General features: G+C 39.8%; 1 protein-coding gene across 3 annotated transcripts in view; it reads left to right on the forward strand.

The window, feature by feature from the left end:
* CUNH20orf194 (chromosome unknown C20orf194 homolog) overlaps nucleotides 1-18,815 on the forward strand; it is a 257,297-nt gene that overhangs the window by 82,283 nt on the left and 156,199 nt on the right. For all 3 annotated transcript variants that reach the window (XM_029556875.1, XM_029556874.1, XM_008854459.3), the window contains exons 9-10: nucleotides 2,351-2,406; nucleotides 6,635-6,770. In XM_029556875.1, the coding sequence (XP_029412735.1) occupies nucleotides 2,351-2,406; nucleotides 6,635-6,770 (192 nt within the window). The remainder of the gene's footprint in view (nucleotides 1-2,350; nucleotides 2,407-6,634; nucleotides 6,771-18,815) is intronic.

Raw genomic sequence — 18,815 nt, forward strand, 5'->3', positions numbered from 1 at the left:
TTCATAATCTTTGCTTGAGTGGTCTAGTTCGTCCACTTTATCTTCCAGTCTTGATACTCTGTTTTCCATTTCATTCATCCTGTTTGTGAGGCTTTCTCCTGTCATTTCTAATTGGTTTACTGAGTGTTTCACTTCCTTCTTCATTTCAGCATGAGTATCCTTCAATATTTCTGGCTTTTTTCTGAATTCATTCATACGTTTATCCCTATCTTCCTTCAATTCTTTGATTTGTGTGTTCTTTAAATTCACTGAATTCTCTAATCATGTTTATAATTGTTCTTTTGAGTTCCATGGTCTGCATTATCTCTGGGGGTTCTCATTGTACTCCTCTAGAGGACTATTGGTATTTGGTGGGGATATGTTATTTTGGTTTTTCATGTTGTTATTTTTTCTCTGTGATTTTGGCATGTGAATTTCTTTTGTAGTTTCTGATTCTTGTGTGAGACTCAAGCCTTCAAGTTTAGGTCTGCTTCTCTTTGTAAATTTTATGTTTCTTTGTGGTTTACTTTTTGAGCATGAAAGGCTGGTTCCTCTAATCTTCCGGTTCTCTCTTTTGATTTTATATTGGAGTGGCCAGATTGCTTTTGTCTTCAGGAGTTCCCACAGAGGCCCAAGTCAGATGAGGATCAGATGCTCTCAGGCTTTCTCCTAAGGTCTGGATCCCTCCAGGAAAGATTTTGGCCTCAGGAATTTGGGGGTTGGACTTGCCTGGGAGCCCGGCCCAGGAAAGATGCTGGTCTAGGGCAGCTGGTGGCCATGCCACCCAGAGATGCTAAGGGAAATGGGGGCAGGAAGCAGCCCACAAGGGCTCTTGGGGACTGCGCTGAGGAGCTGGGTTGGTCCCGAGAGAGGCCTGCTTGTCGGAGAGCTGATTTTTTTTTTTTATGTGTATAAATGTTTTGCCTGCATATATGTAAGTTCACCTGTGTAATTCAGTGCCCCAGGAGGTCAGAAAAGGGTATCAGATCCCCTGGAACTGGAGTTATGGACAGTTGCTAGCTGCCATGTGGGTACTGGGAATTTAACCCAGGTCCTCTGTTAGAGCAGCCAGTGCTCTTAACCTCCAAGCCATCTTTCCAGTCCCCCCTCCCCCATCCTTTTTTTTTGAAACGGTCTTTCTATGTCACTGTGGTTGACCTGGAACTCTGTGTAGACCAAGCTGGCCTGATACTCTCAGAGATCCATCTGACTCTGCCTACTAGGATTAAAGGCGTGCAACACCACATGTGTGGTGTCATAGAAAAAGATATGTAGATCATTCCATAGGCAGTGATGATGATGAGACCCAGAGAGATAGGCACCCTCAGTATTATAAATTGAAGAGTATTTTGATAAAACTTGAAAAATAATTCTGCCCATTTTCATTATAATTTTATTTCTGGAGAGATCTTAGAAAATAATCACAGTTGCAGGTAAATTTTATTGAAACTTGTTCATTCATCACAATACTTATTTTTTCACAGAACATTCAGTAAACTGTAATAACAATCAGTAGTAGTCTATGGATATGATAGGAAAGATTTGAAAAATATGTGCCGAAATATTAACTGTTCTTGGAAATTGTGTGTGGTTTTATTGTATTCTACAATGAAAAAATGTTTACTCAACTAATTGAAAAATATACATTAGATGTTATTTGATGGAACTGATATTGCTTTTTGAAATTTTGAACCTTTGATCCTGAGACCCTGTATGATAGCTGTTGACTGGTCAACTTAGCCTAACACTGCATCTAAAAACAGAGAAGCATTTTTTTGGTTTTCTAGAAAACTTTTGTCATTGTATTTCCGTGTTCTTTTGATTCTCCCTTGTTACTGATTTTAAATTAACCTATTATAATTAATACATATACAATCATTGGAAATGTAGGGTGAAAATTTAAATTGAAGAGAAAAATACAGGTAAGATTAGTAAGTGGTTGGTGGGGTTTCTTTTCACTATTTAAAATCTATGCCTTGGAGCCTGGGTGGTTGCCCACACCTTTGATCCCAGCATTCTGGAGGTGGAGGCAGGTGGATCTCTGTGAGCTCAAGGCCAGCCTCGAACTCATAGTGAGTTCCCAGCCAGCTGGGGTTACAGGGAGACCCTGTCTCAAAAAGACAAAACAAAACAAAACTGTGCATTTGAAATTTTTTATTTTCCTTTGTCTTTCTTCTTTTCTTTTTTTGTCTTTTTGAGGTAGCGTCTCCCTGCAGTCCCATACCATTCCATGTTCTTATAATAATTGAGAAACGTCTTTCTGTACTTCCTTCTTTTACATACTACATGTTTCCTTGACATAAATATGTGAAAGGTTTTTATCATTATTTTAAAATTGTGGTCTTAATGTACCATGTCGTGTTGTTTTTAGCCATTCAGAAGTTACTTCAGTCATGGAATGATCTCCAGCCATATTACTGAAAACAGGTAAGTTTTCTTACCTGTAGAAGTGTGAATGATGATAGAGAAAACAGGGTTGACAACAGGGATGTGGAATGTGAGGACCTTTATATTTGTATTTGCTTCATTTTTCTATAATCTTATAGTAAAATAACTTTTTTAAAAAAAGATTTATTTTATATATGTATATGTGTGTTTACAGTGTGACTTTATGTGCACCACATGCATGCAGGAGTCTGAGGTGGCCAGAATACAGTGTCAGATACCTTGGAACTGGACTTATAGTTGGTTATGAGTTACCATGTAGGTGCTGGGAATTGAACGCAAGTCTTCTGCAAGAGCAATAAGTGTTCTTAACCTCTGAGCCATCTCTCCACCGTAAAATAACTTATAAAAAAATTATAGATATCCTGCTGCAATCTAAAAAGAAGTTTTATTCCATTCTTAGTTCAGGAGCACAAAAGGAAACTGTCCATTTTCTGAACTGGGAACTGTAGTAGTTGTGGAGCAGGCAATCTATGAGTTCCAGGCCAGCCTGGTCTACATAATGAGAACATGTAGACAAAACAACAACAAAAAATTTTAAAAAATTTAAAAATAAACAAACAAAAGAATTAGCCTACTAGGCATGGTAACACAATCTTTTAATCCCAGCACTCTGGAAGCAGAGGCAGGAGGAGCTCTTTAAATTCCAGGAATACTGGGATTAAAGGTGTGTGCTACCATGCCTGGCAGTTTTCATAAACTTTCAGTGAAAAGGGGACTAGAGAGATGGCTCAAAGATTAAGAGCACTGGCTGTTCTTAGGATCCAGGTTTGGTTCTCATCACCCACATAGCAGCTAACAACTGTCTGTAAATCCAGTTCTAGGGGATCCAATGCTCTCTTCTAACGTCTGTGAGCATTGCATGCATGGGTACACTTATACTCAGGCAAAATATTCACATACATAAAGGTAAATAAATTTTTAAAAATTTAAGAAGAAGCCAGGCGTGGTGGCGTAGGCCTTTAATCCCAGCACTCGGAAGGCAGAAGCAGGTGGATCTCTGTGAGTTCAAGGCCAGCCTGGTCTACTTAGCAAGTTCCAGGACAGCTGGGGCTACAGGGAGACCCTGTCTCAAAAAAGACCAAAAAAAAAAAAAAAAATTTAAGAAGAAAGTGAAAAAATGCCAAAAATTCTCCTACATACATTAAACAAGATTTAAGGAAAGAGTGGGGATATGGGAACTATTTTTTAAAATATCCCTTTTGGAGCTGAGAGTAGTGGTGCATATCTGTAACTTCAGCACTTGAGAGGTAGAGGCAAGGGGATGAGGAATTCAGGGCAGCCTCAGCTACAAAGCTTGTTCAAGGTTAATCTGCTCTACATGAGATCCTGTCTCAAAACATATAAATAAACAAACAAATAATCTCTCCCAAAGTCAGGCATTGTGGTACATTCCTGTAATCCTAGCACTTAGGTGATAGAAGCAAGAGCATCAGGAGTTCAAGGACATCCTGGCTACCTAGTGAGTTCAAGGGCAGTTTGGCTACATTGAGACTGTGTCTCACCTCCACCCCTAAATTTTACATAAGTATAAATTATATATGTATATATTCCTTCCACTTTTACTAAGAACATTTGTGATATATCAAGGAAGAAGGATATGTGATTAAAAACTAAATAAGCCAAATATGACCTCTGCCCTCAAATGAAGTTATAATATGGTAGAGAAACAAGATATTAATCAGGGGCTGGAGAGATGGGTTAGAGGTTAAGCACACTTGTTGCTCCTACAGAGGACCTGGGTTCTGTTCCCACCACCCACATGGCAGCTCACAGACATTTGTAATTCCAATTCCAGGGGATCCTATGCGCTCTTCTGGCCTCTATGGGCAGCAGGCACACACATGGTACACATATGCACAGGCAGAATACTCATACACATAAAATAATTAAAAGGATATTAATCAAGCAACCTCATATAGAAATATATCGTTCCTGATTGGTGCCATGAAAAAGAAAAGAATGATGTAATGATCATAACCTGAAAGCCTGACCACCTTCTCTGAGGAGGTATGAATGAGTATAGGTCATGCAACAACAGAAATCCATAAAACATAAAAGACATAAAAAGATGATTGTGCAATTAACAATGTAGGACTAAATTCCTCAAGTCCTCCTTGGGCATGTGCAAGATTCAGAACCTTCTCTGAGCATAAGATATAGTCAGTAAAAGGTTTGCATATTTAAAGGTAGTGTTACTTTTGAAGAATAGATTCTAAACAGTGAAATAGTATAGCATTTTTCCAAGGAATAAATGATTGCAACACAGACTAGAATTGTCATGTGGTTGTGGCTATAGGAATGGTTTTAAGGAAGCTGACTGGATTTAGGGAGTGAGGTAGCAGAAGTACATTGGGTTAAATGCTATGTGTGAAATTTACTTGGTGATTCTTACAAAAACTCTCTGACTGAAATGACTGAGGGAGGTTTAGAGTAGCCTATGGAATCAGCAGAAAATGGGAGTCTAGCCAGGTATGCTGGCGCATGCCTTTAATCCCAGCACTTGGGAGGCAGAAGCAGGAGGATCTCTGTAAGTTCAAGGCCAGCCTGGTCTACATAATGAGTTCCAGGCCAGCTGGAGCTACAGAGAGACCCTGTCTCAAAAAGACCAAAAAACAAACAAAGAAACAAACAGAAAACAAACCAGAGAGTCAAAAGAGAGGGAGGAAGACCAGGACTGACAGGTGATGCTTGGGGAGGTGGTTCTCAAAGACCATTTACATTCTTCTCCCTGCCCTCCTGAAAGTTACTCAGAAATTGGTAATAGTTTATCTGATGTGAGTATTCCAACTACTGTCATACTTTAAAAGTTGTGTTTCTATTAATTTTTTTAAAATTTTTATTTATTTTATTTTATGTGTATGCGTGTATTGCACCCATGCCATGCAATTCCCATGGAGGTCAGAAGAGGCTGTCGGATTCCCTGAGACTGGAGTTACAGACAATTGTTAACTGCCATGTGGGTGCTGGGATTCAAACTCAGGTCTTCTGCAAGAACAGCCAGTCTTCTTAACCGCTGAGCCATCTCTCCAGCTCCTCTATTAAATTTTTATCTTATAAAACTGAGATTTGGGGGCTGGAGAGATAGCTCAGGGGTTAAAAGTGCTGACTGCTCTTGCAGAAGACTCAAAAAGACAAAAAAAAATTTATATTTATATATATATATATTTTTTTTTTAACTGAGATTTTGTTTCATCATTGCATTGTGGATCACAGACTCATGGAACTGGTTCCTCACAAAGGAGGTCAAGTTGGAAAGCATAAACCTAGCCTGGGTATGGTTCTGGCCTAAATGACTGTTCTCCACAGGTCACTAGGAAAAGTTAGCTTTATTAACCTGCTGGGACCCAGGCAGAGTAATCCCCGAAGAAACCTAGGTCTCAAACTGGAGTTTGACATGTCATTTTTTTTTAATTTTCTGTGTGTGAGTGTTAAGCTTGCATGTGTGTAAGTGTACCTGTGTTGTGTAGTGCCCACTGGGGACAGAAGAGGGTGTCAGATCCCCTAGAACTGGTGTTAAGGAGGATTGTTAGCTGCCATGTGAGTGCTAGGAATTGAACCCTGGTCCTCTGCAAGAACAGCCAGTGCTCTTAACTGCTGAGCCATCTCTGCAGCCCTGACACTTCATTTTTAAATAATATTATTTTTATTTTATGTGTATGAGTGTATTGCCCTGCATGTCATACAGTGCCTGAGGAGGTCAGAAGAGGGTGTCGGATGTCCTGGAAGTGGAGTAAGGGATGGTTGTTAGCTACCATGTAGGTCCTGGGAACTGAACCCAGGTCCTCTGCAAGAGCAGCCAGTGCTCTGAACTGTTGAGCCATCTCTCCAGCCCCTTGACATGTCATTTTATAGTAAAAAATAACACTCAATCAGCAGTTGCCTACTCAGTATTATATGATTGGTTAATTCTAGCTCTAAGAGAAATATGAAAATAAATTTTTAGAAAAGAAAACAGACAAAAATGTTTACAGGAACACTGTGGTCTACTTGACCTCAGATTATGTTTACATCTGGTGGTTTATAGTTGGTCTTTCTTATTTTTTTTAAGTTTTGACTTTATGACCTTGAGAGAAAGAACATTTAGTCTACTACATTAGTGTATTCAAGGGAAGGGTAAGTGGGGGTGGGGAGTTAGCTTACTTAGATCATAAGAACTTGCCTTGATCAAGAATCTCTTTTCTAATCACGTTTTGACTTGTTGCTCTAGTCCTCATCGGCAGCCATTTGTTCTCTTTGGTAACCACTCCACACAAGAAAACCTGAATGCTGGCAACTTTAACTTCCCTTCTGAAGGGCATCTGGTTCGGAGCACTGGTCCTGCAGGGAGCTTTGCCAAACACATGGTGAGTGGTTGAACTGCCTGGTACTTGATTAGTTGTATTGTCTAATATTGAGGAAGGACTAGTCACCAAAAGGAACCTTTTCCAGCTATTGTGTGTGTGTGTGTGTGTGTGTGTGTGTGTGTGTGTGTGGAGAGAGAGAGAGATATGTGTGGGGGCACCCATGTACTACAGTGCATGTGTGGAAATCAGAAGACAAGTTTTGTGGAGTTGGCAACCTTTACATGGATTTCAGGAATTGAACACAGGTCATTAGGCTTACACAGCAAGCACCTTTACCCACTGTGCTAGCTCATCTACTCCCTAATTGTTGTTTGTTATTTTATGGTATATTGTTTGCTGTATTCTTTTTTAAAAAATATTTTATTTATTTTTTTATGTATATGAGTGTATTGCCTGCATGTATGTGAGTGCACCTGTGTTGCGCAATGCCTCGGAGCTCAGAAAAGGGCTTCGGATTCCCCTGGAACTGGAGTTAAGGACGGTTCATAGCCGCTGTGTGGGTGCTGAGACTCAAACCCGGGCCCTCTACAAGAGCAGTCAGTGCTCTTAACCGCTGAGCCATCGCTCCAGCCTGTTTGCTATATTCTTTAAAAGGAAACTTTAGGGTCTGAGGAGATGGCCCAGTGGGTAAGTGTCTGATGACCTGAGGTCAGATCTCTAGAACCCATATAAAAGCCTAATGCAGTAGTGAAAGCATCTCTAATCCCAATGTATCCCTATCAGGAGATAGTAGGTAGAAACAGGAATCCCCAGAAACTGAAAGGCCTAGCTTGCATGGTTTATGCAGCAAGAGACCCTGTCTTAAACAAAGTAGAAGAGTAAGGGCCAACATCTAAATTTTATCTTCTGATCTTTGCTCACATTCTATGATGTGTGTACCCACACCCCTACACACAAGTACACACAAAATAAATATATAAAAGAAAAAATTAGATTTGAATATAGGACTCTAATGATTATGAAAGTCTATGCTAGAAAGTAGAGTTTTAAATATTTTCAAAATGTTGCTAGGTGTGGTGCATATATGCCTTTAATCCCAGCACTTGGGAGGCAGAGACAGGCTGATCTCTGTGAGTTCAACGCCAGCCTGGTCTACATAGTGAGTTTCAGGCCAGCTGGGGCTCTAGGGAGATCCTGTCTCAAAAAGAAAAAAAATTTTTTTTTTCAAAATGTTTCCAGCAAAGTATTTCTCATGCACACACGCACACGCACACACACACGCACACGCACACGCGCGCGCGTGCGCACACACACACACACACATAGTTGTGAGGTGCTTCACCAGAGAAGACCACACTCAGACAAAGTTTTGCTGAATGAAGTCTTTTACTAACTGGCAGCGACTACACAAGGTATTGGAACTCAAGTGCAGCCCTGAGCTGTCTCTAGGGTAAGCTTTTTACAGAAAAACTATAACCAGGGGTGAAAAGTTTAAATTCCCAAGCTTCCAGGTGGAAAACCCCCTTAACAATTTCTGTTTTATTAAGCAACGATTACTATTTTTCAGAAGCAAACCAAGCATAACATATAGAAGCCATAAATCTGCAATTAGCAGGGGCACTCCAGGGACACACTGACCTGTTTTCCAAGACACCTGGGGTCCTGCTGATGTGTGTTCCCATACCCTGGGCCAACTACCTGATAATTTCAGAGACTAGAGTGGTCTAAACTTCAACATGGCATAGCTATGGTCAAGAAGTACCAAAAGAGGGTGTCACTATGTAGCCTTGGCTAGCCTAGAACACACTATGTAGACCAGACTGACCTCAGACTCACAGAGATTGCCTGCCTCTCCCTCCTGAGTGCTGGAATTAAAGGTGTACAGTGCCATGCCTGGCTCAAAGTATTTTTAAAATTAGGAAAGGTAGAATGATAGGTGTGGTTACTTTTTTATTTGGCTTTTGAGAACATGAGATACAAGTAGATATGGTTTAGCCTTCCTAGAGTGAGACCTACCTCCAAGCTAAAGCTAACTCAGATTATAGGGCTAACAGAATGCATATGCTACTGTCAAGCATCTTTCTGCCCTCTTGTCCTAGTTAGCATTAATTGTCAGCCTGACACAGGCTAGAGACACCTAAAAAATTGTTGTAATTGAGTAATTGTCTTTATCAGGTTATTCTGTGGACATGTATGAGGGATTGTCTTGATTGTTAATTAGTGTAGGAGGGTCCATCCCACTATGGAGGTGCAATTTCCTGGAAGTGTGGTCTTGGCCTGTATAAGAAAATTAACTAAGCATGAGCCTCTAATCAAGCCAGAGAAAGAGAGCCAAAAGCAGTGTTCTGCCATGGTTTCTGCTTCAGGTTCTTGCCTTGGATTCCTATCTTGACTTCCCTCAATGATGGACTGTGATCTGGAAGTTTAAGCCAAATAAATTCTCTCCTCCTCTAAGTTGCTTTTGGTTAGAGTGTTTTATCACAGCAACAGAGATGAAATTATAACACCTATAATGGGAAGGCTCAGACCCCAGTTTAATCCCAAAAATTCTTGGAAATAAAGAAAATGCCAGAGTAGAGGCATTTTATATGTTACTTGTTGACTATACATATTAAATCCAAAATAGAGGGAGATAACATGTGAGAGGCTTGGAAATTTTTACTGTACTTACCAAAAACAAAAAAACAAATGAACTAAAAATCAGTGACCATTAGGCACGTTCAGAGAACTAAGATCTCAAGGCAAACTGCCACTCTGAAGTCTAGAGAGGCATATAAAGCTAGAGAGTCACATTCAATAGTTCTTAAATGAAAAACGTGATGAAATCCTGGGGTCTGATGTGGACTAGTATGGGTGAGAAACTCATAGGGGACACAGTCTTAGAGGGAGCTCTGTATTTCATGGGTTTAATTTCTAGAGCCCCAACAGACTCTGTGCTAAAGAACCAAGACAAATTCTCCCATAACTGGTAGGGAAAGAAAAGCAGCCCTTTTAATATGAGCAAAGTAGTAATACAGGCCTCAAAATAAAGGCCTGCTCTCAAGAATATAAACCTTTAATTCCAGCACCCAAGAGGCAGAGGCAGGCAGATTTCTGTTACAGAGTTCAAGGCCAGCCTAGTCAACATAATGAGTTCTAGGCAAGCCAGCACTACATAATAAGACCCTGTCTGAAACTCCTCACCATCAAACACCCCCCCAAAAGAAATTAACCCAAATCCTATTTGACTTGAAAGGAAGGCAATCTACTAACCCTATCACACTGTAACCTTGGGAAGCCTGGGTAGTGGGAGAGAAAAAGCCGAGAAACTCTTATGAAGGTCACAGGGCCTAACAAAAGACCAATATTTAATTATAAGGTTTTGGAAAACATTTTTCCCCACCATTCCCTTAGCAACACCCTGACAGATCTGCAATGTAATAGCAGCAGATTATATAAGGAGAAATTCCTAGGGAAACCCAAAGTCAAAAACAGTTCAGTTAATTCCTAATTGTCCTAATTTCCATCCTTTAGGGTTTCTTTGTTTGGTTTGTTTGTTTATTTATTTATTTATTGGCCTTTAAATTTTTTTTAAATATTTTATTATTTTTCTTTTTACTTGAATAATGTGAATTAGTTATTACAAACTATAAAAGCATTTTCTTTTTTTTGTTTATAGAATATATTTTTATTCTGCACAAAATGGCAAGAGAGATGCCTTATGGCGTTCTCAGCTTGTATATCCTTCACCCCTCCCCCACATACAGCTAAGGGTAACTGATTAGGTGGGAGGGGTACTTGACTTCCCCTTGGATGCATTGACCAGTGTGGGAAGGAGGTATGACTATAGCTTGCCAACTTAGTGGTCGGGGGACACTTCCAGGTAAAATTCCACCCCTTCCTCAGGCTCTTACATTCTTTCTACCAACCTCTTCTGCAAAAGTCCTTGAGCCTTGGAATGGGTGATAGGTGTGGGATGATCTTCCTCTCATTGTGTCAAGGCACAGAACTTTCAGGTCTCTGCATCACGTTCTCCATGGGCTGTTGGCCTGTTTCAGTGGGATTCCATCTATTATAAGGATTTGGTTCTATTATCCACATATAAGGAAAACATTTCTCTTTTGTTTTTCTGAGTCTGTGTTACTTCACTTAGTATAACAGTTTCTGGATCCATCCTTTTACCTACAAATTTCATGATTTCATCTTTCTTTACTGCTGAGAAGTCCATTGTGTAAATGTTCCACATTTTTGTCAACTACTCGTGTCTGTTGAGGGGCAGTTAGTGTGCTACCATCTCTTAGCTAGTGTGAAAAGAGCAGCAACAAACATGGTTGTACAAGTGTCTCTGCAATAGGATAAATCCTTTGGGTATATGCCAAGGAATGGAATAACCGGGTCATATGGTAGATTCATTTTTAGTTTTTTAAGAGTTCTCCACACTGTTTTCCATAGGGGTTGCACAAGTGTGCACTCCCACCAGCAGTGAATGAGCTTTCTCCTTTCTCCACATCCTCGCCAGCATTTGGCTAATTACTAGCAATGCTGAATACTTTTTAAGATGATTCTTAGCCGTCTTTATTTCTTCCTTTGAGAACTCTCTGTTTAGATCTTTAGCCTATCTCTTAATTGGATCATTTGCTTTCTTGCTTGTTTGTTTTTTGAGTTCTTTATATATTCTGGATGTTAAACCTCTGTCAGATGTGTCACTGGTGAAGATTTTTTCCCACTCTGGGTTTTCTGTTTGCTTTCTTTATTGTTTCTTTTGCTGTACGGAAGCTTTTTAGTTTAATGAGGTCCCACTTGTTGATTGCTGACCTTAATTCCTGAGCATCTGGTGTTCGATTTAGAAAATCCTTTCCTACACCTATATCTTGTAGGTTACTGCCAATGTTTTCTTCTAACAGTTTCAGAGTTTTCAGTTTCACATTGAGATCTTTCATCCATTTGGAGTTGACTTTTGTGTAAGGTGAAAGATAAGGATCTAGTTTCATTCTTCTACAAGTGGAGGTCCAGTTTTGCGAGCACCGTTTGTTGAAGATGCTGTTTTTCCTCCATTGTGTGTTTCCGTTTTTTGAAGATGCTGTTTTTCCTCCATTGTGTTTGGAGGAAAAACAAATATCAAATATCAGATGGCTGAAATTGCGTGTACTCATGTTTGGATCTTCAGTGGTGTTCCTTTGAGCTATGTGTCTACTTTTGTGCCAGTACCATGCTGTTTTTCTGCCTATATCTCTGTAGTATACTTTGAGATCTGGCATAGTAAACCCCCACCACCACCACCACCAGTGTTGCTCTTTGAGCTCATGGTTGCTTTGGCTATTCAGGGTCTTTTGTGCTTCCATAAGAATTTAAGGATGATTTTTTTTCTAATTTTGTGAAGTATGTCACGGGGATTTTGATTGAGATTGCATTGAATCTTTATATTGCTTTTGGTAAGATGGTCATTTTCACAATATTAATTCTTCCAATCCATGAGCATGGGATTTTATCTTCTGGCGTTTTCCTCGATTTCTTTCTTTAAAGATTTAAAATTTTCATTGTAGAGATCTTTAATGTCTTTGGTCAGGTTTATGCCAAGATTTTTTTTTTTTTTTTTTTTGGAGCTATCGTGAATGGGTGGGTTTTCCTGTACTCTTTCTCCAATTGCTTATTATTGGTATATAGAAAGGCTACTGATTTTTGTAGATTAATTTTGTAACCTGCCACTTTACTGAAAGTGTCAATTAGTTCTAGGAGTTTTCTGGTGGAATTTTTGGGATCTCTTAGATACCTATCATATCATCTGCAAAAAGGGATAATTTGACCTTTTCTAATTAGTACTCCTTTAATTTCCTTCTCTTGACTTACTGCTCTAGCAAGAGTTTCAAATACTATATTGAAAAGGAGTGAAGATAATGGACATCCTTGTTTGATTCCTGATTTTAATGGGAATGCTTCCAGTTTTTCTCCATATAGAATGATGTTGGCTGTGGGTTTGTTGTATATAGCTTTAACTATGTTGCGGAATGTTCCCTAGAGTCCAATTCCCTTTAGAACTTGTATCATAAATGCATGCCGAATTTTGTCAAATGCCTTTTCTGCATCTATTGAGATGACTGACAATGTGGTTTTTGTCTTTCAGTCCATTTATATATTTTATGATGTTTATTGACTTCTGTATACTGAATCATCCCTGCATCTCTAGAATAAACCTACTCAATCATGGTGAATGATATTTTTGATGTGTGTCTGTATGCAGTTTGCAAGTATTTTGTTGAGAATTTTTGCAACTATGTTCATTAAGGATATGGGTCTATATTTTTTGTTTTTGGTTGTTGTGGTTGCCGGCTGTGGCTGCTCTCCTCCAGCTATGGCCGCTCTCCTGCTCTCTTAGTTCCTCTGATCAGTCGTCTGGTCCAGAGCCCTGGGTTGGTGAGGAGTCTGTGCCAGTGTCGCCACATTCATGTGCAGGAGACCAGGTTCAGTGACACAGATCTGCTTTATTGCAAGAAAGTATGGGCTTATATAAGGGTAATAGTCCAATCATAACACAGCATATGGGATCCCTTACTAGCATGGCAGACTAGTATCCTATTACAATCTAGTGGGCCAGATGCCCTATTAGCATAAGTTTCAGTTTCTCTAAGTTTCAGATTCCTGGAAACCATGTGACTTTTCTCTCTGATGAAAAACAGGAAGCACTGCATTCCAGCATGATAGGTATGTAAGGCAAAAGGCAAAATCAGTCACAAGATTAGGCATCAGTCTCATGATCTGCCAATGGGAGCAAATGTCACAAGGTGTTCTTCCTTGTGCCTCAGGCCTGCTGTATGGCTGTCAATAAGACTTTCACCCTAGACTCAAGCCTGTCTCCCACAGGTTGTGTCTTTGCCTGTTTGGTATTAGAGTGATGCTGGCTTCATAGAAGGAATTTGGGTGTTCTCCCTCTGCTTCTATCTTTTTGAATAATATTAGTAGTATTGGTTGGAGGTCTTCTTTAAAGGTCTGGTAAAATTCTGCTGTAAATCCATCTGGGCCTAAGCTTTTTTCAGTCAGGAGGTTTTGTATTACTATTTTGATTTCCTTATATGTTATGGGTCTGTTTAAACTGTTGGGCCTCTTCTTGGTTAGCTTTGGTAGTTCCCATGATTTTAGATATTTATCCATTTTTTTTTTTAGGTTTTCAAATTTAGTAGAGTACAGGTTTCTAAAGTATCCACTTAACAATGTTCTGAATCTTTTGGGTATCTGTTGAGGTAATTCCCCTATCTTGTTTATCTTTTCAGAGAACCAGCTCTTAGATTCATTGATTCTTTGTATTGTTTTCTTTCTATTTCATTAATTTCTGCTCTGATTTTTGTTATTCTTTTCTGCTGGGTTTGGGTTTCATTTGTTCTTGCCTTTCCTGAGTCTTGAGTTGCAATGTTAAGTCATTTATTTGTGCTCTTTCTGAGTTTTTAATGTAGGTACTTAGAGCTATAAACTTCCCTCTTAAGGCTACTTTTAAAGGTCCCAGGGGTTTTGTTGTGTTGTATTATCCTTTTCATTGAAGTCCAGGAATTCTTTTATTTCCTTCTTAATTTCTACTTTGACCCACTTATCATTATTCTAGAGTGTGTTGTTTAATCTCCATGGGTTCATGTAGTGACTAGAGCTTCTTCCAGTGTTGATTTTAAGCTTTATTGCATTGTGGTCTGATAGAATGCATGGAATTATTTCAATTTTTTGTATTTGTTGAGGTTTGTTTTGTGCCCCAGTATGTGGTCAGTTTTTGAGAAAGTTCCATGGGGTGCTGAATAGAAAGTGTATTCTTTGGTGCTTGAGTGGAATATTCGAAAGATGTCTGTTAAGTCCATTTGATGTGTGGTATCATTTAATTCAGACATCTGTTTTCTTTGTTTGGTTGACTTGGTACCCTACTATTTCTGAGTTGGGGTTAATCTGTGTCTTAATGTCATGTAGTATTGTTTTTATGAATTTGGGTGTACCAGAGTTTGATGTGTATATATTCAGGATTGTAATATCTTCTTGGTTAATTGTTCCTTTGATCAGAGTGACCCTCTTTATCTCTTTTGACTAGTTTTAGTTTGAAGTGTATTTTATCAGATATTAGAATTGCAACCTCTGCTTGTTTCTTAGTGCCATTTTGCTTGAAATATTATTTTCCAATCTTTCACCTTATGGTAGTGCCTGTCTTTGAAGGTGAGATGGCTCTTGCAGACAACAAAAAGATGGATTCTGTTTCCTAATACATTCAACTAACCTGTGTCTTTTAACTGAGGAGTTCAGTCCATTGATATTTAAAGTTATCAAAAGATGTGTATTGGTTGCCATCATTTTAATTATTGTTTGTATTCTTTGTCTAATTTTGTATTTCCACAGTTATATTTTCATTTAGTTTCTTTCTGTTATAGTTGTTCCTTTCTCTGCTCTGTATTGCTTCAAGTATTCTTTGAAGGGCTTGTTTTGTGGACATGTATTCTTTCAGGCTATTAGTATCATGGAAGATTTTTCTTTCTTCTTCAGCTATAGACATTTTTAGTGGGCAAAGTATTCTGGATTGGCATCTGTGGTCATTTAGAACTGGAAATACCTTGGTCCAGGCTCTTCTGGCTTTCATAGTTTGCATTGAGAAGTCAGCTGTAATTCTGATGGGTTTTCCTTTATATGTGAGTTGTTGTTTTTCTTTTGCAGCTTTCAGTATTCTTTGTTTTGTATATTTAGTGTTTTTACCATGATATGTCATGGGGAATTTCTTTTCTGGTCCTGTCTATTTGGTGTTCTATGTGCTTCTTGTATTTGTATGGGCATGTCTTTCCTTAATTTTGGGAAATTCTCTTCTACAATCCTGTTTAAGATCTGGTCAGTACCGTTAACCTGAAATTCTTCTCCTTCCTTTCTGCCTATTATACATAGATTTGGTCTTTTCATGGTGTCCAACATCTCCTGCATGTTCCATTCCTGTGTTCTTTAAATTTTTACATAATCTTTGCTTGAGTGGTCCATTCTTCAACTTTATCCTCCAGTGTTGATATTCTGTTTTCCATTTCATTCATTCTAGCAGTGAGGCTTTCTCCTGTTGTTTCAAGTTGGCTTATTGAGTTTTTCACTTCCTTCTTCATTTCTCCTTGAGTTTTCTTCATTTCTACCTCTTTTGTGAATTCATTCAGAAGTTTATCCCTATTTTCTTCTAGTTCTTTGAATTGTTTGTATTTTCTTTAAATTTGTTGAATTCCTTGTCATGCTCTTTTAAATTCTGTGTCCTGAGTTATCTCTAGGGGGCTCTCCTTGTAGAACTCTTCTACAGGACTGGTAGAATTTAGTGGGAACATACTGTTTTGGTTTTCCATTTTATTGTTTTTTCATTGTGATTTTAGCATGGGGATTTCTTTTGTTTATGATTCTGGTATGAACGTTAAGCCTTCCTTGGTTGAGTTGAAGTCTGCTTCTGTTTGTATTATTGGCATGCATTGGTTATTTACTTATTGGGTATGTAGAGCTAGTTGGTCTAGGTTTCAGGTTCTCTCAGATTTTATTTGGAGGGAACTGATGGCTTCAGATCAGCTACTTGGGAGCTCCCACAGAGGCTCCAGTCAGGTACACTCATTCTTCCTTCTAATGTTTGGACCCCTACTAGCGATACTCGGAGTACAATTTGGTAAGTTCCCTATAGGGACACTGGATCCAGGTGCTCTTAGGTGGTCTGCTGAGTTCTCAGCCCCTACCACAGACAGACATAGGCCAGATCAGGTACTCTCAGGCTGTTTGCTAAGGTCTCAGCCTTACCCTGGTGTAGTGCAGAGAGTTCTGTCCCTGGGGCCATGGGGAAGGGACTCATGTAATCCCAGTTAGGGGATTGGGTATGGTAATTTGGGGAAACTCACCACCACATGAGGCCTGATCAGGTGCTCTCAGGCTGTCTGCTGAGTTCTTAGTCCCTAACCTGGGCTGAAGGGAGATCAGGCATTCTCAGGCTGTTTCTTTTTGAGACAGGGTCTCCCTGCACCCCAGCTGGCCTGGGACTCAGTATGTAGCAGGCAGGCCTTGAAATCTCAGAGATCCACCTGCCTGGGACTAAAGGCATGGCTAGGGCTTGGTTTGTTTTTTGAGATAGGCTCTCAAGTAGCCTGACTGACCTCAAACTCATCATGTGCCTGAGGATGAACCTGAACTGCTCATCCTCTAGCCTCTACCTCCCAAGTGCTGGGATTAAAAAGTGTGCCAGCAGCTGGGTGTGGTGGTACACGCCTTTAATCCCAGCATTTGGGAGGCAAAGGTGGGTAAATCTCTGTGAGTTCAAGGCCAGCCTGGTCTACATAGTGAGTTCCAGGCCAGCTGGGGCTACAGGGAGACCGTCTCAAAAAGACAAAACACACAAACAAATAAAGTGTGCCACCACACCAGCATTGCTTGTTTTGTTTATTTGTTACAATTTTATTTATTTTACTCTATATGTGTGTATACACATGCACATGAGTGTCACAGTGCATACGGAAGTCAGAAGGCAACTTGCAAAGATTTGGTTCTATCCTTCTACCATGTGGGTCCTGTGATAAATGAAGACAGACTTGTAGTTAGGCACCTTTAACCCTCTGAGCCATCTCACCAGCCCTCCTTTAGTTTTTGTTTTTTGTCTTTTTTGAGACAGGGTCTCCTTGTAGCCCCAGCTGTTCTAGAACTCACTACGTAGACCAGGCTGGCCTCGAACTCACAAAGATACGCCTGCCTCTGCCTCCCAAGGGCTGGGATTAAAGGTGTGTGCCACCATGCCCAGCATCATTTAGTTTTTATGATAACATTTTTGTTTTATGCTTGATGTCTTAAGGAACCCTTGAGAAATAATGAGCATTCATTTCTATCTTGGTATAAAAGAACAACTTAAAACAGGAGATAAAAATTAAAAACCTAGAGGAACTTACTGTCTCTTCTGTACAGCAAAGAAATCCAAATTAAGCTAGGAATCTGGGTTTCTTGAATTTGTGACTGTACCATACATTCCCTGTCATGTGGACCAAAAGGAATCTGGGTTTCTTGAATTTGTGACTACCATACATTCCCTGTCATGTGGACCAAAGTGTGAAACTGTGAAACTATGGACTGAATAATAATGGCATCCTAACCCCAAGCATATTGCCTTCTTTCTCCTTCTGAGTTGTACACTCATTGGCATCCTGGGCTAAAGATCCAACAGCAACCTTACAATATAGTCAAGACTGAAAAAGTAACAATAACAAAATGAACACATGGTCTGGTGTGGTACATGCCTTTAATCCCATTACTCCAGAGGTAGAGGCAGGCAAAACCTCTGTGATTTGAGAACAGCTTGGTCTACATAGCAAGTTCCATACCAGTCAGTGCTATATAGTAGGCCCTTGTATCAAAAAGAAAGAAAGACCCAGCACTCAGATGACCTGGGTTCGATCACAGGGTTGGTTTCTTTTCTATTGCTGTGATAAAGCACTCTGACCAAAAGCAACATAGAGGAGGGAAGGATTTATTTATTTTCTTTCTTTTAAGAATATTTTTTTTCATTTTATGTATATGAGTATATTGCCCTCATGTATGTAAGTGCACCTGTGTTGTGCCATACCCACAGAAGTTAGAAGTCTTCAGATTCCCCTTGGAACTGGAGTTATGGATGGTTGGTAGCTGCCATGTGAGTGCTGGAATTCAAACCCTGGTCCTCTGCAAGAGCAGTCAGTGCTCTTACCCACTGAGCCATGTCTCTAGCCCCTTAGCTAGCTTTTTTTTTTAACTTTTTTTAAAAAATTTATTTATTTATTATTTGATGTGTATCTGTATTGCCTGCATGTAGGTAAGTGCACCCGTGTCGCGCAGTACCCACGGAGGTCAGAACAGGCTGTCAGAGCCCCTGGAACTGGAGTTACGGACAGTTGTTAGCTGCCATGTGGGTGCTGGGATTCAAACCCAGGTCTTCTGCAAGAACAACGAGTGTTCTTAACCACTGAGCCATCTCTCCAGCCCCCTTAGCTAGCTTTCTAACACAGCATAAGACCTTTGCCCACTGTGGGCCCTGGACCTCCTACATTAATTAACAATATGACAGTCCCCGTAGACATGACCACAGTCCAGTATGATCTGGGAAATTGCTCTATTAAGACTCCTTTCTCGGGGCTGGAGAGATGG

Source organism: Nannospalax galili, unplaced genomic scaffold (genome assembly GCF_000622305.1).
Source record: "Nannospalax galili isolate Female #2095 unplaced genomic scaffold, S.galili_v1.0 scaffold707, whole genome shotgun sequence".
Classification (NCBI taxonomy): Eukaryota; Metazoa; Chordata; class Mammalia; order Rodentia; family Spalacidae; genus Nannospalax; species Nannospalax galili.